The sequence below is a fragment of the Copadichromis virginalis genome, linkage group LG14 (assembly GCF_057382275.1).
Source record: "Copadichromis virginalis isolate Kocher_CV1m ecotype Utaka linkage group LG14, C_Virginalis_male_GT1.1, whole genome shotgun sequence".
Taxonomy (NCBI): Eukaryota; Metazoa; Chordata; class Actinopteri; order Cichliformes; family Cichlidae; genus Copadichromis; species Copadichromis virginalis.
The window spans coordinates 43125074-43150886 of NC_140631.1; the positions used below are offsets into that span (position 1 = coordinate 43125074).

The following is a 25813-nucleotide window of genomic DNA, read 5'->3' on the forward strand; positions in this document are numbered from 1 at the left end:
ACATCAGGCGTATTAATATGTGGTGAGATTGGAATATTCACTTGAATCCATTTCTGGACACGTCCAGTAAAACTAAAGTGTCACAATCAGAAGCTCTATATGTTAAAAGGATGCTTAAGAAGAAGGGTTGGTTTTCACATTCCCACCATATGTATTCAAGACTGGACTATTTTTTATGTCACACTTTGATAAGCACAGGATTGTAAATTGTGATATAGGGCTGAGAGATATTTCGGACCATGCAGGCGTGTACCTGACACTCCATCTGCACTCATGGACGCTTCATATTGGTCTACTAAAGGATGTAAAATTCAAAAGGTTTGTAAAAGAAGAATTTAAGGAATACATGGACTATAATAACAATGGTGATGTTTCTCCTCAGTATTTTATGGGATGCAGCGAAGGCAGTTCTTAGAGGGAATCTAGTTTTGTGGTCCTCATATAAAAAAAGGAAACAGAGAAACATCTAAAAGACCTCATTGAAAAGTAACAATGATGACACCTTATCACAAATGAAAGAAGCACAACAGATATTAAACAGGTTATATGATGACCAAATAGAGAAAAGGGCTAAATTCATGCAGAATTATTATGAAAATGGTCCCAAATCCAAGAAGCCAAGAGGAAACAGCAGGCTGACAGATTTATTCAGAGAATTAAAAACCCAGCAAATGATAAGATATGACATGAAAAGCATAAAGAATCTTTTGTGACCTATTATACCCGACTGTACGCAGAACCCACCACGACAGATGTGCCCTCTGTTAATGCATTTCTTTCCTTGATTTACCATCGATAGGAACAAAATAAAAGATTAACACCAACAGTAACTGCGGAGGAGATTAACCAGGCCGTTTCAAATAAGATGGCCGGTGAGGACGGCTACCCGGCAGAGTGGTACAAGCAGAGATCTCGTAGCCCCTCTGCTGAGGGTTTGCTTTAACCATGTGCTTACAGGGGGAGATACCCCCATCCTGGAAACGAGCAGGTATTTCAGTAATTCCCAAACCGGGTAAGAACAAAACAGAACGTGGTTCCTACAGACCCATATCAGTCGTGAATATTGACTACAGGATATTTGCAACACTATTAGCTAAACAGTTGGAATTTATAACTTCAGAACTAGCAGATACAGATCAAACAGGCTTTGTTCGAAACGGACAAACTCACGATGATGTGAGGCGGGCTCTCGTTCTAGTAAACAAAATAAAAAATATCAAATCAGTAGCTGTCTGACTGTCTGACTGCTGGAATGATCTTCAATCAAAGCTTTATTCGTCACATGCAGGTTGCCCTGCAGTGAAATGGGACCCCCCCCCCCCCCCGACCTTACACATATAGCACAAACATTACATGGGGATACAGGTCGGAGATTGGTAGAATCAGAGAAAAAACATTGAAATGTACACTACAGTGGGGAAAGTACAAGAGGAAAAAAGAGACCCCTACTCATGCTGTGCTTCCATGGTAGGACAGCATGAGAACAGGAAACAAAAAAACTCCTTTGCACAAAAAAGCACATAAATGTCCACAGCACAACATTGTGAAGACATGACAAGCCACAGGGGTGGGTGGGGGGTGAGGAGTAATCCGAAGAAACACAGCAGCCACCCTGCACAGCGCTATCATTCCAGCGCGGCACACAGACCCGCCGTGTTCCCTCGCAGGAAACAAGCATCGAAGGCGTTGGAAAGGGAGGGGGGATGAGTGAGTGCCTATCAGTGTAAGTGTATGTGTGTGCGTGTCCATAGTTCAGCGGAGACAGTGTCCTTCGCTCTATCAGGCTAAGTAAACAGTCTGCCAGCCAACCCAGGTGGCCTTCATGGGACGGGAAGAATAGTCATCACACAGTCGTTATCAGGGAGTTGTTTTGGTGGGCTCCAGCCTTGGGCCTAGCAGCTGGCGCCGTGGTGTCCAAATGTTGAATATTGTTGATTTCTCCTTTGTGAGCAGCTCAAATTTAGCCCTCTGACACTGGTCCCTCGATCTCCCGTTGGAGAGCCGCGAGCCTCCCCATGATGGTATCAAACTTCTGTTCCATGGTGTTGTCAGTCTTTTGATTCTGAGACCTCACAACTGCAGTGATCCGTTCCGCGATGTTTTCCAACTGTCGCTCAAGGGTGTCATTTTGAGCAGGCCTTTCGCTGATGTTTCCCCTCATACCAAGGACTGAGGAAATCGGACAAATACCTTTTATTAAAACTACTGGCTGGTGCAAAGAAAGCCATAACTCGCAAATGGCTAAACGTGGCTCCACCGTCATTTTTGGACTGGATAGGCATTACCAAGGAAATTTACACAATGGAGAGACTTTTTCATTAAGACTTGCTGCTGATAAATTTGAGAAGTAATGGAAAAAATGGGACCTTTACTTGAATGGAAAAATATTATAAATTCTGGTACCAAAAGTATCATCGCTGTAATTCACCTGTTTGATTTGATTGTACCATAAATGGATACCTTTTTTTTAATGCATCTTTGCAAGCCTAGTGCTCTGTACTTGTTAATGTCTGAATGTTTTGTAAAAAATATACAAAACTACCAATAAAAACAAAGTGTTAAAAAACCCAGCATCACCACCAGGGGGCAGCGTGAAGGTGGCTCTGTATCCACTCCACGTATTTGGCCACTCGGGTATAGACTCCATACACTCTCAGACTCCCGCACTCCTCTGGTCCACCCCAGGACACCAACCCAAACACCGCCCACCTCCGGCTGACCTCGTCCTCCATTACAAATGCACCCCCGCTGTCCCCTAGGCAGGTGTCCCGCCCCCCCTCGAAGAAGCCGGCACAGAACATGTTGTCAGTGATGTTGTAGCTGACGGAGCGCGAGGCGTAGCTCGCCTCACACTCGGCCTGGGAGACCACAGGCAGCTTCACATACTGCAGGAGGTCAGAGGTCATCTCGAGGTCGGTGTCCGACACAGGGTCAAAGGTCAGAGTGGATGAGGGGGAGGAAGAAGCAGAGGCATTGGGGTTGGAGATTCCCCAACCAGCAACCACACCCAGAGAGTTGGGGGGAGGTGCCAGGGGGTCATCCTGGGGTAAAGACAGAGGTCAGAGGTCAAGCAGCAGACAGATCAGTAAAATATTTACATCCTTAGTCGATCTGATCTCACTGCCTCAAACAGGCGATGACATCACCAGTAAAAATAAAGAAACATGTGATTCAAAAATACTGGAAATAAAGCAAACGTGTCCACATCGAGCCCAAAGCAGACGTGTCTGAGACGTCATTGCTGAACAGTCATTTAAGATTAGTTAGTAAATAACAATTAGCTAATGTTGTTCATGAGACTAAAATCATCTCACTGTGTTAATGTAAATATAATATGGCCAATGTTATAGTATTGTCAGATATATATATATATATATATATATATATATATATATATATATATATATATATATATATATATATATATATATATATATATATATATATATATATCTTGTAGTGGTTAGACTACACGCCTTTGGAACCCAGGATCGCAAGTTCGATTCCTGCCTTGGGCGTCTGTATCCAGTAAGGGTCCTAAGGCTAGACCCCCTATGCTAAGAGAGCCTACCGCAGACATGAGCGAGACAGATAAATATGAAGGCGTCGCCCGGATCAACAAGGTCCGCGTCAGGTGTTGAGGAACCAGGGCACCCTGACGAAAAGTGGGCTACTGGAACAAGAAGGCATCGGTGGGCAAGAGACGAAAACAGGGCGTTGTTGGAATGCTACTACGCAAGTAACCCCGGCGGCAGGGGCTACATGAATAGGATGACGGACCTATGGATTCTTCGATACCCAACATCCACAATGACGGCGAAACAACTAGTAGCTCAGTGTTCCAACATTCGAAAGAAGGGACTGCTCTCACAGCTAGAGATTGACGAGGTACAACACAAATGCTACGGCAAGGAGGAGTCAGGACGCCAGGTCAGGGGGGAGATATCATCACCCCCACCCGAGATTGGGTACATAGCCCCAAGTGCGATAGGAGAAGGATCGTTGAGTGCGAGAGGAACTGACCTGAAAAAAAGGATAATGGCCAAGCTTGAAACCTGGATCCCCCGTAGCCGGTTACCAAGATTACGTAAAGTACCCTCAGAAGGTCTGCTAGATGATGTTAATGCAGCACTACGGACAATACCTACAACCACGATTACTGACACTAACAAGCTGATCTACAATACGGCAGCAGTGATCAGTGAGATGCTTGGCTACAAGTTGAACAGCCACAAGGGGCAGTACCCTCCATGGAGAAGGAGGCTAGAGGGCAAGATCAAAGTAGCACGGAGGGAGGTTAGCCAACTAACGGAGTTGCAGAAAGGTGCGACAAATAAGGTGCATAAGAAATACAGCAAGCTGTCCATACCTGAGGCCTTGGAAACTGCCAAGCAAAGACTCACAGCCTTGGCCAGCCGCTTGAGGAGGTACACCAGAGAGATAGAAGGCAGGAGAATAAACCAGCTGTTCTCCACAGAACCAGCAAAGGTGTACTCTCGGTGGCAAGGGAACAATAAGAGAACAGCACCACCAAGGCTGGAGACGGAGCAATACTGGAAGAGCATATGGGAGAAGGATGCAACCCATAACGGCAATGCTCAGTGGCTAGTGGATCTGAGGGCAGACCACAGCGACCTCCCTGAACAGGGTCCAGTAACCATCACAGTGGCAGATATCCAAGAAAGGGTCTCCAGTATGAAGAGTTGGACAGCACCAGGGCCCGACATGGTTCACGCCTACTGGCTGAAGAAGCTGACTGCACTCCACGAGCGTCTGGCAGCACAAATGAACCAGCTGCTAGTTAACGAGAGACACCCGGAATGGCTAACCGAAGGCCGGACGGTCCTGATCCCCAAGGACCCCAAGAAGGGACCGGTCCCCTCCAACTACCGACCAATAACCTGCCTCAGTACTACATGGAAGCTCCTGTCAGGCATCATATCGGCTAAGATGAACAGGCACATGGGTCAATACATGAGTGGGACACAGAAAGGAATTGGCAAGAATACCAGAGGCGCAAAACACCAGCTACTGGTAGACAGAACAATCAGCCGAGACTGCAAGACCAGACTGACCAACCTGTGCACTGCCTGGATTGATTACAAGAAGGCCTATGACTCAATGCCCCACAGCTGGATACTGGAATGCCTAGAATTGTACAAGATCAATGGGACCCTAAGAGCCTTCATCAGGAACTCAATGGGGATGTGGCGTACAACACTAGAGGCCAACTCCAAGCCCATAGCACAAGTCACCATCAAGTGCGGGATCTACCAAGGAGATGCTCTGTCCCCACTGCTGTTCTGCATAGGCCTGAACCCCCTCAGTGAGATCATTAACAAGACTGGCTACGGATACCGACTACGGAACGGAGCAGTTGTCAGCCACCTCCTGTACATGGATGACATCAAGCTGTATGCCAAGAGTGAACGAGACATCGATTCACTGATCCACACTACCAGGCTATACAGCAATGACATTGGAATGTTGTTCGGACTGGAGAAGTGTAGTCGGATGGTATCAAAGAGAGGGAAGGTAGTCAGAACTGAGGGGATTGAACTACCAGAAGGCAACATTGCAGACATAGAGGACAGTTACAAGTACCTGGGGATCCCGCAGGCAAATGGGAACCATGAAGAGGCCGCTAGAAAGGCTGCAACCACCAAGTACCTGCAGAGGGTCAGGCAAGTCCTGAGGAGTCAGCTGAATGGTAAGAACAAGATCCGGGCCATCAACACGTACGCCCTGCCCGTGATCAGGTACCCTGCTGGGGTAATAGGCTGGCCAAAGGAGGAGATAGAAGCCACTGACATAAAGACAAGAAAGCTCCTTACCATGCATGGAGGTTTCACCCCAAGTCCAGCACCCTGAGGCTGTACGCTAAGCGGAAGGAAGGGGGCCGGGGACTGGTGAGTGTCAGCACCACAGTCCAGGATGAGACAACGAACATCCAAGAATACATTGGGAAGATGGCCCCAACTGACCGAGTGCTCAGTGAATACCTCAGGCAGCAAAAACCCAAGAAAGAGGAGGGAGACGAGGAACCATCATGGAAGGACAGGCCCCTGCACGGTATGTACCACCGGCAGATAGAGGAGGTGGCTGATATCCAGAAATCCTACCAGTGGCTGGACAAAGCTGGACTGAAAGACAGCACAGAGGCACTAATCATGGCAGCACAAGAACAAGCTCTGAGTACAAGATCCATAGAGGCTGGGGTCTATCACAGCAGGCAAGACCCCAGGTGCAGGCTGTGTAAAGATGCCCCAGAGACAATCCAGCACATAACAGCAGGGTGCAAGATGCTAGCAGGCAAGGCATACATGGAACGCCATAACCAAGTGGCCGGCATAGTGTACAGGAACATCTGTGCCGAGTATAACCTGGAAGTCCCGAGGTCAAAATGGGAGATGCCCCCAAGGGTGGTGGAGAATGACCGAGCTAAGATCCTGTGGGACTTCCAGATACAGACGGACAAAATGGTGGTGGCTAACCAACCGGACATAGTGGTGGTAGACAAACAGAAGAAGACGGCCGTAGTGATCGATGTAGCGGTTCCGAATGACAGCAATATCAGGAAGAAGGAACACGAGAAGCTGGAGAAATACCAAAGGCTCAGAGAAGAGCTCGAGAGGATGTGGAGGGTGAAGGTAATGGTGGTCCCCGTGGTAATCGGAGCACTAGGTGCGGTGACTCCCAAGCTAGGCGAGTGGCTCCAGCAGATCCCGGGAATAACATCGGAGATCTCTGTCCAGAAGAGCGCAGTCCTGGGAACAGCTAAGATACTGCGCAGGACCCTCAAGCTCCCAGGCCTCTGGTAGAGGACCCGAGCTTGAAGGATAAACCGCCCGCAGGGTGTGTGTGTGTGTGTGTGTGTGTGTGTGTGTGTGTGTGTGTGTGTGTGTGTGTGTGTGTGTGTGTATATACACACACACACACACACACACACACACACACACACACACACACACCCATATATATATATATATATATATATATATAAAAAAACACCCAGCACGCCCCTGCGGGCGGTTTATCCTTCAAGCTCGGGTCCTCTACCAGAGGCCTGGGAGCTTGAGGGTCCTGCGCAGTATCTTAGCTGTTCCCAGGACTGCGCTCTTCTGGACAGAGATCTCCGATGTTATTCCCGGGATCTGCTGGAGCCACTCGCCTAGCTTGGGAGTCACCGCACCTAGTGCTCCGATTACCACGGGGACCACCGTTACCTTCACCCTCCACATCCTCTCGAGCTCTTCTCTGAGCCCTTGGTATTTCTCCAGCTTCTCGTGTTCCTTGAATGTTGGAACACTGAGCTACTAGTTGTTTCGCCGTCATTGTGGATGTTGGGTATCGAAGAATCCATAGGTCCCTCATCCTATTCATGTAGCCCCTTCCGCCGGGGTTACTTGCGTAGTAGCACTCCAACAACGCCCTGTTTTCGTCCCTTGCCCACCGATGCCTTCTTGTTCCAGTAGCCCACTTTTCGTCAGGGTGCCCTGGTTCCTCAACACCTGACGCGGACCTTGTTGATCCGGGCGACGTCCGAGCCGGCATGCCTTCATATTTATCTGTCTCGCTCATGTCTGCGGTAGGCTTGCTTAGCATAGGGGGTCTAGCCTTAGGACCCTTACTGGATACAGACGCCCCAGGCAGGAATCGAACTTGCGATCCTCTGTTCCAAAGGCGTGTAGTTTAACCACTACGCTATCCAGCTGCTATATATATATATATATATATATATATATATATATATATATATATATATATATATATATATATATATATATATATATATATATATATATATATATATATATATAAAACACCCAGCACGCCCCTGCGGGCGGTTTATCCTTCAAGCTCGGGTCCTCTACCAGAGGCCTGGGAGCTTGAGGGTCCTGTGCAGTATCTTAGCTGTTCCCAGGACTGCGCTCTTCTGGACAGAGATCTCCGATGTTGTTCCTGGGATCTGCTGGAGCCACTCGCCTAGCTTGGGAGTCACCGCACCTAGTGCTCCGATTACCACGGGGACCACCGTTACCTTCACCCTCCACATCCTCTCGAGCTCTTCTCTGAGCCCTTGGTATTTCTCCAGCTTCTCGTGTTCCTTCTTCCTGATATTGCTGTCATTCGGAACCGCTACATCGATCACTACGGCCATCTTCTTCTGTTTGTCTACCACCACTATGTCCGGTTGGTTAGCCACCACCATTTTGTCCGTCTGTATCTGGAAGTCCCACAGGATCTTAGCTCGGTCATTCTCCACCACCCTTGGGGGCATCTCCCATTTTGACCTCGGGACTTCCAGGTTATACTCGGCACAGATGTTCCTGTACACTATGCCGGCCACTTGGTTATGGCGTTCCATGTATGCCTTGCCTGCTAGCATCTTGCACCCTGCTGTTATGTGCTGGATTGTCTCTGGGGCATCTTTACACAGCCTGCACCTGGGGTCTTGCCTGCTGTGATAGACCCCAGCCTCTATGGATCTTGTACTCAGAGCTTGTTCTTGTGCTGCCATGATTAGTGCCTCTGTGCTGTCTTTCAGTCCAGCTTTGTCCAGCCACTGGTAGGATTTCTGGATATCAGCCACCTCCTCTATCTGCCGGTGGTACATACCGTGCAGGGGCCTGTCCTTCCATGATGGTTCCTCGTCTCCCTCCTCTTTCTTGGGTTTCTGCTGCCTGAGGTATTCACTGAGCACTCGGTCAGTTGGGGCCATCTTCCTAATGTATTCTTGGATGTTCGTTGTCTCATCCTGGACTGTGGTGCTGACACTCACCAGTCCCCGGCCCCCTTCCTTCCGCTTAGCGTACAGCCTCAGGGTGCTGGATTTGGGGTGAAACCCTCCATGCATGGTAAGGAGCTTTCTTGTCTTTATGTCAGTGGCTTCTATCTCCTCCTTTGGCCAGCCTATTACCCCAGCAGGGTACCTGATCACGGGCAGGGCGTACGTGTTGATGGCCCGGATCTTGTTCTTACCATTCAGCTGACTCCTCAGGACTTGCCTGACCCTCTGCAGGTACTTGGTGGTTGCAGCTTTTCTAGCGGCCTCTTCATGGTTCCCATTCGCCTGTGGGATCCCCAAGTACTTGTAACTGTCCTCTATGTCTGCAATGTTGCCTTCTGGTAGTTCAATCCCCTCAGTTCTGACTACCTTCCCTCTCTTTGTTACCATCCGACTACACTTCTCCAGTCCGAACGACATTCCAATGTCATTGCTGTATAGCCTGGTAGTGTGGATCAGTGAATCGATGTCTCGTTCACTCTTGGCATACAGCTTGATGTCATCCATGTACAGGAGGTGGCTGACAACTGCTCCGTTCCGTAGTCGGTATCCGTAGCCAGTCTTGTTAATGATCTCACTGAGGGGGTTCAGGCCTATGCAGAACAGCAGTGGGGACAGAGCATCTCCTTGGTAGATCCCGCACTTGATGGTGACTTGTGCTATGGGCTTGGAGTTGGCCTCTAGTGTTGTACGCCACATCCCCATTGAGTTCCTGATGAAGGCTCTTAGGGTCCCATTGATCTTGTACAATTCTAGGCATTCCAGTATCCAGCTGTGGGGCATTGAGTCATAGGCCTTCTTGTAATCAATCCAGGCAGTGCACAGGTTGGTCAGTCTGGTCTTGCAGTCTCGGCTGATTGTTCTGTCTACCAGTAGCTGGTGTTTTGCGCCTCTGGTATTCTTGCCAATTCCTTTCTGTGTCCCGCTCATGTATTGACCCATGTGCCTGTTCATCTTAGCCGATATGATGCCTGACAGGAGCTTCCATGTAGTACTGAGGCAGGTTATTGGTCGGTAGTTGGAGGGGACCGGTCCCTTCTTGGGGTCCTTGGGGATCAGGACCGTCCGGCCTTCAGTTAGCCATTCCGGGTGTCTCTCGTTAACTAGCAGCTGGTTCATTTGTGCTGCCAGACGCTCATGGAGTGCAGTCAGCTTCTTCAGCCAGTAGGCGTGAACCATGTCGGGCCCTGGTGCTGTCCAACTCTTCATACTGGAGACCCTTTCTTGGATATCTGCCACTGTGATGGTTACTGGACCCTGTTCAGGGAGGTCGCTGTGGTCAGCCCTCAGATCCTCTAGCCACTGAGCATTGCCGTTATGGGTTGCATCCTTCTCCCATATGCTCTTCCAGTATTGCTCCGTCTCCAGCCTTGGTGGTGCTGTTCTCTTATTGTTCCCTTGCCACTGAGAGTACACCTTTGCTGGTTCTGTGGAGAACAGCTGGTTTATTCTCCTGCCTTCTATCTCTCTGGTGTACCTCCTCAAGCGGCTGGCCAAGGCTGTGAGTCTTTGCTTGGCAGTTTCCAAGGCCTCAGGTATGGACAGCTTGCTGTATTTCTTAGGCACCTTATTTGTCGCACCTTTCTGCAACTCCGTTAGTTGGCTAACCTCCCTCCGTGCTACTTTGATCTTGCCCTCTAGCCTCCTTCTCCATGGAGGGTACTGCCCCTTGTCGCTGTTCAACTTGTAGCCAAGCATCTCACTGATCACTGTTGCCGTATTGTAGATCAGCTTGTTAGTGTCGGTAATCGTGGTTGTAGGTATTGTCCGTAGTGCTGCATTAACATCATCTAGCAGACCTTCTGAGGGAACTTCACGTAATCTTGGTAACCGGCTACGCGGGATCCAGGTTTCAAGCTTGGCCATTATCCTTTTTTTCAGGTCAGTTCCTCTCGCACTCAACGATCCTTCTCCTATCGCACTTGGGGCTATGTACCCAATCTCGGGTGGGGGTGATGATATCTCCCCCCTGACCTGGCGTCCTGACTCCTCCTTGCCGTAGCATTTGTGTTGTACCTCGTCAATCTCTAGCTGTGAGAGCAGTCCCTTCGTTCGAATGTTGGAACACTGAGCTACTAGTTGTTTCGCCGTGTATATATATATACATACATACATACATACATACATACATACATACATACATACATACATACATACATACATACATACATACATACATACATACATACATACATACATACATACATACACACACACACACACACACACACACACACACACACACACACACACACACACACACACACACACACACACACACACACACACACACACACACACACACACACACACACACACACATATATATATATATATGTATATATATCACTGACTTTCAGCTTGTTGTGTTTGTGGATATATGACTGACTTTAATTATTACACATTGGCACATAAATGAGTGACGTCATATTCAGTACTTTTGACAGTTCACTCTTCGGCCGCTCCATCTTATTAGGGAAATTCCACATACATAAATGTAAATTTCAAAACTCAACCCCATCATTTAATTTGTTTTTGATTGAAATTGAATATTACTTAAACTCTCTTAAATTAACTTCCAATATAAAAGGTTTATCATTGATTGAAATTCATTCAGAAATGTTCAACGAATGAGCTGTCACAACTTTCAAGTACAAAGTTGTTATGAAGTCTGTCACATTCCCCCCTTTTTTTTCCTTTTTTATCCTTTATTTATTTCATTGTACTGTATATTGTTACTCTTATTTGCCTTGTATGTCTACTGTACAAACTGAACTGGAATGACTGACTGTTCGCTTTATAATTTCAATAAAGTTTGGGAAAAAAACAAAAAAAAAACCTCTTTGGCCGCTCCCGTCTGCCGTATTTTGCGGCAAAATAATCCACACCCACCGCCGCGCTCTGAATTGTGGGATATATGGGACCACAAAGCGTGCACCGGACCACGCTTGATATTTGGGGAAATCGACGGCGGATTTGGAGTATGCATTTCAATTCAATTCAATTTTATTTATATAGCGCCAAATCACAACATAAGTCGCCTCAAGGCGCTTCATAGATACAGAGAAAAACCCAACAATCATATGACCCCCTATGAGCAGCACTTTGGCAACAGTGGGAAGGAAAAACTCCCTTTTAACAGGAAGAAACCTCCGGCAGAACCAGGCTCAGGGAGGGGCGGGGCCATCTGCTGCGACCGGTTGGGGGGGGGGGGGGGGGGGGCATTTGAAGCACACTTCGAATTGGGACAGCCGTCGTCGTGTGGCGGTGACGTAACCGCACTTGAAATGCGTACTTCAAGCGTGCAGACCCTGAAATGGGACACAGCCTCAGTGTCGAGGAGTAGCTCCTCCCCCCGTCTTTAATGAGGGGACCAGCTGACCTTTGGAGCAAGCTCAGCATAGGTGAGGTTCGGCTTCACGTTCATGCACTGCTGCTGAGCACCATGCTTTGTTTTTACCCCGACTTTGCCAAGCACACTCTGGCAGACTCACGGACACCTGTACAGGTAAGGAGGCCTTAACCGGGTCTTCCTGCCTGAAGAGCTCAGGAAAGCTAACTCCACCTAATCACTGAGATCCTTTTAAAGTCATTCTAGTTTTTTATAAAGCAGACTTTTATTATTAGTTTTACATTTTCAGTCTCTTACAAGGATTTTAATTCTGTCTGTTAACATGTCTGTCTGATAACCTTTGTGTCTGTCAGCTCAGAGGTCCTCTCCCTGTGACCTCTGACCTTTGTGTTGGGAGATCACACCTAAGTGAACACGGCTTTGTGCAGACTCAGCTGGAGCTGTGACCCACCTGTGTGTGAGGCAGTGGGAGACAGACTGGACGGATGAGTTGGTTAAACTCCACCCGCTCACTCAGCCTCAGCAGGGCGATGTCGTTGTTGTAGTTGTTGGGTTGGAAGTCCGGGTGGAGGAAGATCCGGTCTACGGAGAGGTTGGTGGCCCGACGTTTGTCTCTGGCATCATGGAGACCAAGGAAGACCTGAAGGACAGAACAAGCAGGTCACTTACAGCCGATAAGCATCCGTCCCACGGTTTGGCAGAGACACAAAGCTGATCACAGATATAGGAGAGAATTTCAGAAACCTTGACGTGGTCAGCGGCCACGGGAACGACACTGGTGTCCCTCCTCAGGGACCGCAGGATGTGGGCAGCTGTGAGGACCCAGGACTCCGACAGCAGGGCCCCAGAGCCGAACCAGCGATCCTCTGGGACCCTGGACAGGTCCTCCACACTGAGCAGGACCTGCCAGGGGAAGAAGCCAGGCTCAGCGCTACGACCGCCCACAATCCGCTTCACCTGAGGGGGGAGAGGGCGGGATGGCTGGCCGCAGGCTGGACACGCAGAGACATCAGGCAGACAGGTTATCAGACAGACAGGTGAACAGGCAGACAGGTGAACAGACAGACAGGTTATCAGGCAGACAGGTGAACAGGCAGACAGGTGAACAGGCAGACAGGTGAAAAGAAAGACAGGTTATCAGACAGACAGGTGAACAGGCAGACAGGTGAACAGACAGACAGGTGAACAGGCAGACAGGTGAACAGACAGACAGGTGAACAGGCAGACAGTTTATCAGACAGACGGGTGAACAGGCAGACAGGTGAACAGGCAGACAGGTTATCAGACAGACAGGTGAACAGGCAGACAGGTGAACAGACAGACAGGTGAACAGGCAGACAGGTGAACAGACAGACAGGTGAACAGGCAGACAGGTGAACAGACAGGTTATCAGGCAGACAGGTGAACAGGCAGACAGGTGAACAGGCAGACAGGTGAAAAGAAAGACAGGTTATCAGACAGACAGGTGAACAGGCAGACAGGTGAACAGACAGACAGGTGAACAGGCAGACAGGTGAACAGGCAGACAGGTGAAAAGAAAGACAGGTGAACAGACAGACAGGTTATCAGACAGACAGGTGAACAGGCAGACAGGTGAACAGACAGACAGGTGAAAAGAAAGACAGGTTATCAGACAGACAGGTGAACAGGCAGACAGGTGAACAGACAGACAGGTGAAAAGAAAGACAGGTTATCAGACAGACAGGTGAACAGGCAGACAGGTGAACAGACAGACAGGTGAACAGACAGACAGGTTAACAGGCAGACAGGTGAACACACAGACAGGTGAACAGACAGACAGGTGAACAGGCAGACAGGTGAAAAGAAAGACAGGTGAACAGACAGACAGGTTATCAGACAGACAGGTTAACAGACAGACAGGTGAACAGGCAGACAGGTGAACAGACAGACAGGTGAAAAGAAAGACAGGTTATCAGACAGACAGGTGAACAGGCAGACAGGTGAACAGACAGACAGGTGAACAGGCAGACAGGTGAAAAGAAAGACAGGTGAACAGACAGACAGGTTATCAGACAGACAGGTTATCAGACAGACAGGTGAACAGGCAGACGGGTTAACAGACAGACGGGTTATCAGAAAGACAGGTGAACAGGCAGACAGGTGAATAGACAGACGGGTTAACAGACAGACGGGTTAACAGACAGACGGGTTATCAGACAGACAGGTGAACAGGCAGACAGGTGAACAGGCAGACAGGTGAATAGACAGACGGGTTAACAGACAGACGGGTTAACAGACAGACAGGTGAACAGGCAGACAGGTGAACAGACAGACAGGTGAACAGGCAGACGGGCAGGTACTTGGCAGACAGGTGGGTACTGTGCTCCTTCCTTCTGAATCAACCCAGTCTCCACTCAGACCACACCTGTATGAAGCTACAAACAGTAACCGGAGTGTGAGGAGGCCTCTGGTTATCAATAGCAGGTCCAGTTTTTATCAACATGTTTAAAAACAGATGAGGAGCAAATTGCCCAAAGATGAGAACAAAATAATAAAAATGAATAAAAACATTTCCTTACTACAACCAGACACAGAGCTCGAGGAACAACAAGGTTCAGCCAATAATCGGATGAGCTGTCACTGCACAGCAACCACTGAAGGAAACCAAACAGGAAGACCTCTTACTGTTAAGCTGGACGCCGCCCTCCCTGCACACGTACTGAACGGTCGCACCGAACAGTGTGCTGTTGTCATGGTTACCAAACACCACGTCAGCCATGTCGACCATCTTTGGACTCCCACAATCCACCACTGTGACAGACAGGACAAAAACACCAATCAGCTTTGAGTCTGAGCAGAAAGGAGGAAGAATGAGCCAGAACCAAACTACAGCTGACCGACAGCGACAACGAATCAGAACTGACGTGTTCCAATGATCCAGACACGTGAGTGTGACGTGATTTTAATCTGAAACTCATCTCAACGTAACGTGAGACCCGACAGGCTGAAGAGTCAGCGTGTCCTGAAGGGGGCGTCACGGGAACACGCATCGAGACAAAGAACGCGAACACGTGTGACAGAAACACATCAGCGCCGCGATCCCTGAATGTGAGTCACAGACACACGACAGAAGCTTCTGGTTTTACGCTTTATTGGAAAATACAGACACATCAACACTGTTCGCTCCTGCAGTATCTTTATTAGCCAATGAGACTGGCTTGCTCATTAAGCTAGGCTGTGATTGGTCCGGATGCTGGACAGAGAGCTTGGCTTCCTCCTGGAGTCTGCAGAGAAACGAGAGCGAGAGGAAAGTGTGTGAGCAGACCTGAACTGTCTCTCAGCACCTGCACAGACAGCTACCTGTCAGTCTCAAAACTGATCTGCAGGACGCCACGGCGGTGCCTGCCTACCACAGCACGACCGGCCTGGTCAGCCAGTCCCCCCCTCCCCGCGGTGGTAAAATAAACATGTCAGTCGTAACTCACCTGTTTGCATTATTAGGGGCGTGGCCTCTGCGACTGACACGTGGATGGTGACACAGGTGGCTGTAGCTACTAACTTCACCTGAGCTGGACCCGTGGGCCGTGTTTGTGCTGTTGGAGCCTTTTAATGACATCATGTGACCAATAACATGGCTGCTGTGAGGTCACTACTGTACTAACAGAGCATCAGAAAAGGCGGAGCTTCAGGTTTACTAAACGAAAGCCTAACTAGCACTACTGTGACGCTCCTGTAGAGTCTGCAGAGAGCCAGCAGGTGGCGTGTGTGCTCCAGGAAACAGGTTGCAGCAGCAGTAACCCAGACTCAAACACGGGAGACACTGAAACACAAACACTCTGGAGAGGTCAAAGGTCGAGCAGTCTTACTGTGGCACGGAGGAGGACTGTCGCTCCACGATCCATCGGCCCGGCAGTCGATCTGATAGTGATCCAGGTGACCTCCGTCCTGAGCAGAGACAGCGCAGCCAGGTTAGCAACAAGCAGCATCACTGCAGACCATGTGACCCGCACAGCTGATCTACACCTGTGGCGCATAGCTCGGACGCACGCCGCGTTCGCGCTCTGCGTGACCGATCCGTTTGACAGTTCGATCTGTCAAACGGACGCCAGTGCGCTGGCCCATTCCTTCACGTGCGCAGTGCCGCTGTTTTTGAAACAAACTAAACATCATTTGGGTTGACCAAACTCAGCTGATGTGACACGCCCCCTACCTTCAGCAGGTGGTATCCAGGCTCACAGGTGAACAGGATGTGGTCTTTAAAGAAGTATTCTGATTGGAAGGGGTTCATCAGGGCGTTGGGCGGAGTATTGGGCACGGGACATTGACTTCCTGTCAGGAGACAATAAAAGCTATAACTCCCAGCTGTGTGTCTGTTTGCATCACCTGGACATGGACTCACCTGTAGCCGTGTAGCCGAGCCTCCAGCCGAGGTTTTCTCCAGAGCTATCGCTGTGGAACACGATGGAGGCCACGTTGCTGTCGGTCTGAATGACTCCTGGAGATTGATCGCCGCAGAACGGACCGAACACAGCACTTCCTGCTTTAATCTGACAGGAAAACAGCTGATTAACAGCTCCAACACGTCACCCGAGTGTGTGTCTGTGTGTGTGTTTTCTTCACCTTAATGTAGTCATAGGGACAGCTGACGTCAGGGTGATCCTCCACATCAAAGTGTGAGTCAAACTGGAGGCGGAGCCTGAAGCCATCCTCCACCTCGATGCGGTACAAGCACTCGCAGCTCTTTGGGTACGGAGCAGGGAAGTCAATGCTGCTCAGAACTCCGGAGCGTTCCCTGAACACATCACTGCTGCACTCCACTGAACAGAATAGAATTCAACTTTACTGTGATTGCACATGTCACAAGTGCAAGACAACAGAAATGCAGTTTGCATCCATCCAGAAAGTGCTTTGGCAATAATATTGATATATTACAAAATATGGATCTATTATAGGTATGTTACAATGTACACGGTATGAAGGCATGTTATGAATATGCTCTAAGTATGTACTGGCTGCAGTGAGTGTACAAGCTATGAACAGGATATAAATATGGTTAAAATATGAAAACTATTTGAGATTGTAGAGATACAATTGCTACTATTAATAAACAGTTGTAGAACTATAATTATTGTATTGTACAGAATGATTGTCTATACATCATTTACAGTAGTGCATTTTAGCACACACGCACACACACACACACACACACACACACACACACACACACACAGAAAAGCAGAGTCAAAAACTGAGTTTGTATATTTGCTCTCTGAGGATCTGCAGGCTTCCTGAAGGACACTCAGAGCTCTTCCCACACTGATGTCCGGCTCTCACAGGCTTGTGTGTTTCTATCCAGCTGTGCTTTAATGCACAGCTTTGTGTTTGCACTGTTGTCATGCTGATAGTCAGATGTTTCCAGATGTTCCTGAACGATCACAGTGGATTAAATACTCATTTGTATATCTGTGTTTTGTATCATATTTGTTGCATCCATGTTTGGGAGGGGAAAAAATATGAGACATTAAAGGGGCGTGGCTAACCGGAAGCAAAGAAAAGAGGTGAGACTCAAGACTTTTGCACACTCAGTGTGTTGTGTTATAATGGTTCTGTAATCAGTCAGAGGTCACCGAGAGGTCGTCGCTCTGTAGCAAACCCTCAGACGTGAACACGCACAGGCAGAACTCAGACAGAGCCTGCCTCCCCCACACAGAAACACGCAAATATTTACCACCGATCAGGCGCCGCTATCAGTCACAGCGGGGTCACGGTCCACAGCACTGATCTGTCAGGACACGTGAGGACCCACACATTCCTCCCCCACCCGTGGTTCATGTGGGGCTCATATCTTTGGAAAGCAGAGCCCCGCAGCGCACGCTACTGTACTTGTGGATGAACGCGAGCAATCAGCTGTGGATGCTGTGGATTATGACACCCGAGCCGATGTCTGCGCTCACCTCTGCAGGTGTGGTTGTCAGAGTGCAGCCGGTAACCATAGCGACAGGAGCAGTAGTATCCTCCGATGTAGTTGTGGCAGAAATGATCGCAGAGCGCGTCCTCGCCACTCCGCTCGCTGCACTCGTCTACGTCTAGAGGGGCGGGGCCAGAGGCGGGACCAGAGGAGACAGGAAACAAGCATCAGATGAGAAACGCAAACAAACTGCGCCTTTTTGTCAGGTGACCTCTGAAACTGAGTCGCACTGAAACAGGAAGTCCGCAGACTCGCTCACTGCTCGTCAGAGTTCTGCTCGGTCCCACCTTCAGACCAGCACCGAGCAGAACTCCGATGAACACCTGAAGGTCCAAACTCCGGCTCCAGAGGAGACGTCATGGCGAGAGACCGAACCCGTCTGCTCGGGCGGGCTGGGTCTGGTTCTTACCCACGGCGCTGTAGTGAGCCACGAACCCGGAGAACCGCTCCTCGTCGGAGAAGTCGGAGGAGAAGAGGAGGCTGAGGGAGTTTCTGGGGGAAGTGAGGGCCTGCTGAGCCGGCACCGCCTCCGTGTCCGTCTGCTCCTTCCCACAGAACAGCGCCAGCACCTCCCCCTCAGCCTCCACCTGCAGACAGAGAACCATAGTTTGTGACATCACTGTGGCGCGCAAACACACACACACACACCAAAAACTGGCATCCTGTGTCTCACCTTGACGTAGTCGTACTCGCACAGGTAAGACGGCTCCAGGTCGAAGTGGCTGAAGTAGAGCTTGATCTGGAAGCCGTCAGGAACGCTGACGTTCCAGCGCAGCTGCATGTCCCGGGGATACGGCTCCGGGAAGTTTGGTGAGCACAGGCTGCCGTACATCCCCGACAGCGACAGCTGCTGAGCACCGAGTCCGAGCGAGAAGAGCAGCGAGATGAGGATGAGTCTGAGAGGAAGCAAAGCGACACTCGTCAGGACGTCACAGAGGTCCGGCCCCCTCCTCATCAGAGGCCTGGGACCAGGCCCGCACGCATCCTTCTGCGAACGTTACACGCACACCAGCCTGTTCCTATTGCACATGCTCAGTGAAAGCCTGCTCCCACCCAGCACCATCAGTAAACACGCCCTTTTTCTTTGAAAGTAAAATCTCAGCCCACATAAATATATCAACAGCAGTGATCACAAAACGGTGTATAACTGAAGACAGTAGTGAAATCTTTAACCAGGTCTTCCCATTAACACCTGACCTGTCCAGAGGGTCAGTCAGTGAGCTCGTCAATAGCTTCAATGCTAACATGTTAAATGTAATGGACACTATTGCTCCCATTAAGGTGAAGGTTATCTCTGGAAGGAAAAAGTCTCCATGGAGAAACTCCACACTGGTGAAAAATGAAAAAAGAGAGTGTAGGAAAGCTGAGCGCAGATGGAGAAAAACAAACCTCCAGGTTCATTATGACATCTATAAAGAGAAACTTCACAATTATAATTTACAACTGAGGAATGCAAGGAGGTCCTACTTCTCTGACATCATCACTAAAAACAGCCATAATGCTCGGGTCTTATTTTCTACAGTTGACAGGCTAACAAACCCTCCTGTGCCAGTGGCAGCTGAACTTCATTCGACCATGGCCTGCAATGACTTTGCCAAATTCTTCACAGAAAAAATCCAAAAAATTAGACAAGCAGTTGGTACATCAACAGCAGATCCAGGATATGTACTGTGTCCACCGAAAAACTGTTTAAACACCATGAAACAGTTTCACCCGATTAACAGCAAAGACCTGGAGGACATCTTAGGTCAGCTGAACTCCTCCTCCTGCTGTTTAGATGTCCTGCCAACAAGTTTTTTCAAAAAGGTCTCAAAGACTTTAGAGTCAGACCTGTTACAGATCGTCAACTTTTCTTTATTATCAGGTGTGTTTCCAGAATCACTAAAAACTGCTGTAATCAAACCTATACTGAAAAAGGACAATCTTGACAAGACACAAATGAAAAACTACAGGCCGATCTCAAATCTCCCGTTTTTAAGATCATTGAAAAAGCAGTTTCTCAACAGCTCAGTTACTTCTTAACACAGAATAATTGCTACGATGCCTTCCAGTCAGGTTTTAGACAGAACCACAGCACTGAAACCGCTCTGACCAAAGTGTTTAATGACATATGTCTGAATACAGACAGTGGAAAAATGTCAGTCCTAGTTTTACTGGATCTCAGTGCAGCATTTGATACAGTTGACCACAACATATTACTCAAACGACTGGAGAACTGGACAGGTCTTTCAGGAACTGTACTAAACTGGTTCAAAACATACTTAGAAAACAGGAAATACTTTGTATCAATAGGTAACTTCACATCCGAGCAGACAAGTATCACATGTGGAGTTCCCCAAGGTTCCATCTTGGGACCCCTTCTGTTTAACATTTACATGCTCCCACTGGCACAGATTATAAACAACAACAAAATAAACTATCACAGCTATGCAGATGACACACAAATATATATCACAATGTCACCAGGAGACCGAGGCCCTGTACAGGCTCTTGGTAAATGCATTGAGGAAATCAATGACTGGTTGTGCCACAATTTTCTCCAGCTAAACAAAAACAAAACTGAGGTAATAGTCTTTGGCGCCAAAGAAAAACGATTACAGGTCACCAGAGAACTTCAATCTATACATCTAAAAACCACAAACCAGGCGAGAAATTTGGGTGTAGTGATGGATGCAGACCTAAACTTAGAAAAACACATTAAGACAATAACAAAGTCAGCTTACTATCACCTCAAGAATATTTCAAGGATAAAAGATCTGATGTCTCAACAGGACCTGGAAAAACTAGTCCATGCATTCATCTTTAGTAGGCTTGATTACTGTAACAGCATCTTTACAGGTCTACCTAAAAAATCAGTCAGACAACTACAGCTCATTCAGAACTCTGCTGCTCGAGTCCTCACTAAGACCAAAAAAGTGGACCACATCAGTCCAGCTCTGAGGTCCTTACACTGGCTGCCTGTCCGTCAGAGGATAGACTTTAAAGTTCTGATGCTGGCCTATAAAGCTCTGAATGGTTTAGGACCAAAATGGAGTTCGGTGTATGAAGAGTCAGATGTGGACAAGGCTTATGACAATTTCCTAGATATTTTTACTATGTGGTACAATAAACATTGTCCTGTAAACGAACACATGACAAAGAAAAAAAAGATAAAAAGTCCTTGGCTCACAAAAGGAATTATTAATGCTTGCAAAAAGAAAAACAATCTGTATAAACAGTTTATCAAAGTAAAAACAAAAGAAGTGGAACAAAGATATAAAGCATATAGAAATAAATTGACTGATATTATAAGAACGAGCAAACAACTTTATTATAGAAGAAGATTATATGAAAATAAAAACAATATAAAAGGAACTTGGGATGTGTTAAACAACTTAATTAAACAAGGATCTTCTGGAACATCATATCCTGAATATTTTACTGATGCAAATGGTGAAAATCACAACATGAGTAATATTGTCGATGGGTTCAATAAATTCTTCATAAATGTTGGCCCTGAACTAGCAGCGGACATCCCGTGTCATAAAAATGAAAATATCAGTAATATAAAATCAAATCCCTTTTCACTGTTCCTCTCAGCTACAAATGAGCAAGAAGTAATAAATATCACATTAGAATGTAAAAGTAAGTCTTCAATGGATTATCATGACATAAATATGTCTGTAGTTAAACAGGTTATTCTGAATATTGCTAGTCCCTTAACATATATCTGTAATTTATCATTTCAGTCCGGTTGTTTTCCAAAAAAAATGAAAATTGCGAAAGTAATACCACTATATAAAAGTAATGACAAACACAGTTTTACCAATTATAGGCCTATTTCTCTACTGCCTCAATTCTCAAAAATTCTAGAAAAACTTTTTAATTCAAGATTAGAAAAATTCCTTGAAAAACATCAAATAATAAATGTTGGTCAGTATGGTTTCAGAACGCAAAGAACCACTTCAATGGCGATAATTGAGGCAGTAGAAGAAATTACTGATACACTGGATAAAAATAAATATGCAGTTGGTATTTTTGTTGACCTCAAAAAGGCCTTCGACACAATCAATCACTCAATTTTATTGGATACATTGGAAAGATATGGTATTCGAGGGAAAGCTGGTAACAGGTCGGGAACAATATGTTAGCATAGGGCATTACCATTCAGAGAAACTTGGTATTACATGTGGTGTTCCCCAAGGGTCAGTGTTGGGACCAAAACTTTTCAATGTATACATAAATGATATTTTTGATGTTTCTCAAGTACTTAAACTCATACTGTTCGCAGATGACACCAACATATTTTTCAGTAGCGATGATTATACTGATCTTGTAATGACCGTAAACAGGGAGCTAAAATTAATAAAAAAAATGGATGGACATAAATAAATTATCATTAAATATAAATAAAACTAAAGCAATGTTTTTTGGTAATTTAAAATATAATATAGAATTACCAATTATCATTGAAGGTGTACCAATTGATAATGTGAGTGAAAACAAATTTTTGGGAGTCGTAATTGATAATAAAATTTCATGGAAACCCCACGTCAGACACATAAAAACCTAAATTTCCAGAAGCCTCGCAGTTTTGAACAAAGTGAAACCATACCTTGATAAAGATGCACTTCGTACTCTGTACTGTACTCTGGTTCTTCCATATCTTATATATTGTGTGGAAGTGTGGGGAAATACATATAAAAATACAACTAATCCATTAGTCACAGTACAGAAACGAGCACTGCGTATTATTCACAAGGCTGGTTATCTAGATCATACTCACAAATTCTTTCTTCAGGCAAAGTTACTTAAATTCCAGGATCTGGTTAATTACAATACATCCATAATTTTGTATAAAGCTTTTACTAAACTTTTACCGGCTAATTTACAAACTAGATTTGAAATTCGAGAAAAGGTTTATAATGTGAGAGGATTTGGAGAATTCAAATTACCCAGAACTCGAACAACCCGTAAAGGCTTTTGTGTGTCTGTATGTGGTGTGAAACTCTGGAACAGTCTGAGTTTACAATTGAAACAATGCAAAAATATTCATAGATTTAAATTCCTCTACAAACAGTTGGTCTGGTCACAGTATACTCAATGATGCTTTTAGTGTGCTCTGTAATGTCTGTCCTCTTACCATTGCTGGTATGGATTCCAAAAAAAAAAAAAAAAAAAAAAAAAGAGTGTGCGCATGTATGTGCATATATGTACATGTGTGTGTAGATATATATGTATGTATATGTATGTGTGTTTGTGTGTGTGTGTGTTCGTTACTTGTAGTTATTACTGCCTGTTACCTGTGGTAATGCAATTTATAATTTATATATTCTGTATTCAGTTATGAAGGCTCTAATTGTTGTTTGCGAGCTGCCGCTTAGATGCTTGTATGTGCCCGGGGCTGTTGATGGGTCTGTATGCAATGATGGGCGTAGCTGCGGGAAGTTTGTTTTTTTTGTTGATGAGTGAGTATAGGGGTGGGATTTAATAAGTTTTCTTCGTCCCACTCCTTTTTCAGGCAATTTTTGTTTTTTGTTTTGTGCATTTTATGTTCAATATCGGTATTTGTTGTGCCTGGAAATGAACAAATAAATGAATGAAATGAATGAATGAAAATACATCAATGACCTCCTGACCCAGCATGAACCTTCCAGATCCCTCAGGTCATCTGGATCCGGTCTTTTATCAGTTCCCAGAGTCAGAACCAGACACGGAGAAGCTGCATTCAGCTTTTATGCTCCTTATATCTGGAACAAACTCCCAGAAAGCCTCAGATCAGCTGAAACACTCAGTTTATTTAAATCCAGGTTGAAGACTCACCTGTTCTCAGCTGCATTTGAATAAAGCACCAAATACACACTGTTTTACTTTTAAGCTTAAATTTCAAAACTTACATTTTAACTACTGATTTTATCTACTGTTCTGTTTGTTTGTTTTAATCAATTTTAAATCATGCTTTTTATTTGTTCTTGTTTCTAATGTCTCTGTAAAGCACTTTGAATCACCTTGTTGTTGAATTGTGCTATACAAATAAACTTGCCTTGCCCCCCTGACACTTTATTTGGTACAGCTGGTTAGCACCTGATTGGACGTCAGTCAGGTTCCAGAAAGGCTGCTTCCTATCAGCAGCCTGTCCGCGCTCCTGACCTCTGACCTTAGCGAGGCATCTGCTGCTCGCTGGATGTTGGAAAGGAAACGCCCGGCCGATGATAGTTTCACATTTTATAACCGCTTTGCTTCAGCTGTTCCTCGGTTTCAGTGACGTGTGCAGCCACTACAGTAAACTCACACCCTAACCCAGGGGTCTCAAACCGTGGCCTGGGGGCCACTCGCTGCCCGTACCTTGATGTGCAGAAATATAATGCACTTTGACCCCTGAAGTGACTTTTTGTTAAAATAAGTTCTTTAAAAAGCCAAAAAAGATGAATCTGAAGCCAACATGAGCAGAGAGCACAAACATGCTGAGGCTGTGTGAGTGCAGTGACAGACTCACAAACTCATGCACGCACTTATGTGCAGTTTGTTGCATACAAACACAACGACAGCCGCAGTGCTGCGTGTGTGTGCACAGACCCATGTGTTAGTGAAGAGCAGAGATGGGCAGTAATGTAATCGATTACCAACACTGGTTAAGAGATTGGAAACAAACTCTTGTTACACAACATTTGAAATTTTAAAAACAAACACATTTTAGGAAATATTTGTTTGTTTTGTACTTGAGCACTAGTCAAAGGAGCTTACAGAGAAAAGCGTCTGGACTTCTTTGAGTTGCTTGAAGACGTTTCACCTCTCATCCAGAAGCTTCTTCAGTTCTGTGCCATTGTGAAACCTGACCCCCACCTTCACAGTAAGCTCACCTGAAACTCTGGCTGATTGGGACCCACACCCGGTTTCACACCTTAGCTCAGGCGATTAGAGGATCATCAGGGGGTCCTTTTGTCCCTCTGTGGGGGGGATACTCCCGCTAGGTTTATATCTGGGACTCTCCACCATTTGACCTTAGAACTGAAGAAGCTTCTCGGATGAGAGGTGAAACGTCTTCAAGCAACTTAAAGAAGTCCAGACGCTTTTCTTAGACCACGATGACCTGGATGACTGAGAACCTTCACAGACATACTTGAACGGTAAAATCTCCTCCAATCAGATGACAGAGCCAGCAGTGGCCCGCAGCTCCTTTCACTCTGAGACCCAAGCGCACAAACCTTCATCCTCCCTCTTCATCACCTCCACCTGCGTGAGCGCTGAGCTGCGGGACCACGCCCCCGCGGCGCGTTTATGACACCTGATCACCTGGAGTTCCGCTACACCGCGTCCGTCAGTGAGTCTGAGTATCGATCCTGATCAGCACCGACTACAAGAACCTGCAATCACGTGACCCGAAACTCCTTACCTCATGTTGGACGTGGCAGCTCCTCTCAGCTCCTTCGGCGGCTCCTCCGCTCCTCTGTGCTCCTCCGGACACCGACCCCCGGGTTTCACCCCGGCGTGACGTATACTGAGAGGCTTACGTCATCACGTGCCATGCCGAAGCAGCCTGGAGGAACAGCAGCGCCCTCTGGGGCTCAAAGTGATTCTTTTTGTACTGAAGTCCGTTTGTTTGTTTGTTTACCTGTTTTACGTCACAGTTAATCAACTTCCTGTTTCCTGACTGCAGCAGCTGCCAGAGTCCAGTCAGAAAAGACCCGATTTAAGAGATGTACACTTGTAAAAGTAAAAAGTACATCCGGCCTGTGTAACAGTGGCGCAGTCAAAGTACTTTTAC

At 46.8% G+C, this 25813-nt stretch overlaps 1 protein-coding gene across 1 annotated transcript; it reads right to left on the bottom strand.

Annotated features, from left to right (window-relative positions):
* Nucleotides 1–630: 630 nt before the first annotated feature.
* masp1 (MBL associated serine protease 1) lies at nucleotides 631–25646 on the bottom strand. Its single transcript, XM_085431086.1, has 13 exons — nucleotides 25442–25646; nucleotides 18743–18965; nucleotides 18479–18656; nucleotides 18056–18187; nucleotides 16722–16918; nucleotides 16501–16648; nucleotides 16312–16430; nucleotides 15968–16046; nucleotides 14787–14912; nucleotides 14462–14536; nucleotides 12885–13132; nucleotides 12592–12780; nucleotides 631–3041 (listed from the first exon to the last, which is right to left on the bottom strand). Exons 1-13 carry the CDS (start codon nucleotides 25444–25446, stop codon nucleotides 2574–2576), a joined length of 2187 nt encoding a protein of 728 aa, XP_085287212.1. The 5' UTR covers nucleotides 25447–25646; the 3' UTR covers nucleotides 631–2573.
* Between the last annotated feature and the right edge of the window lie 167 nt (nucleotides 25647–25813).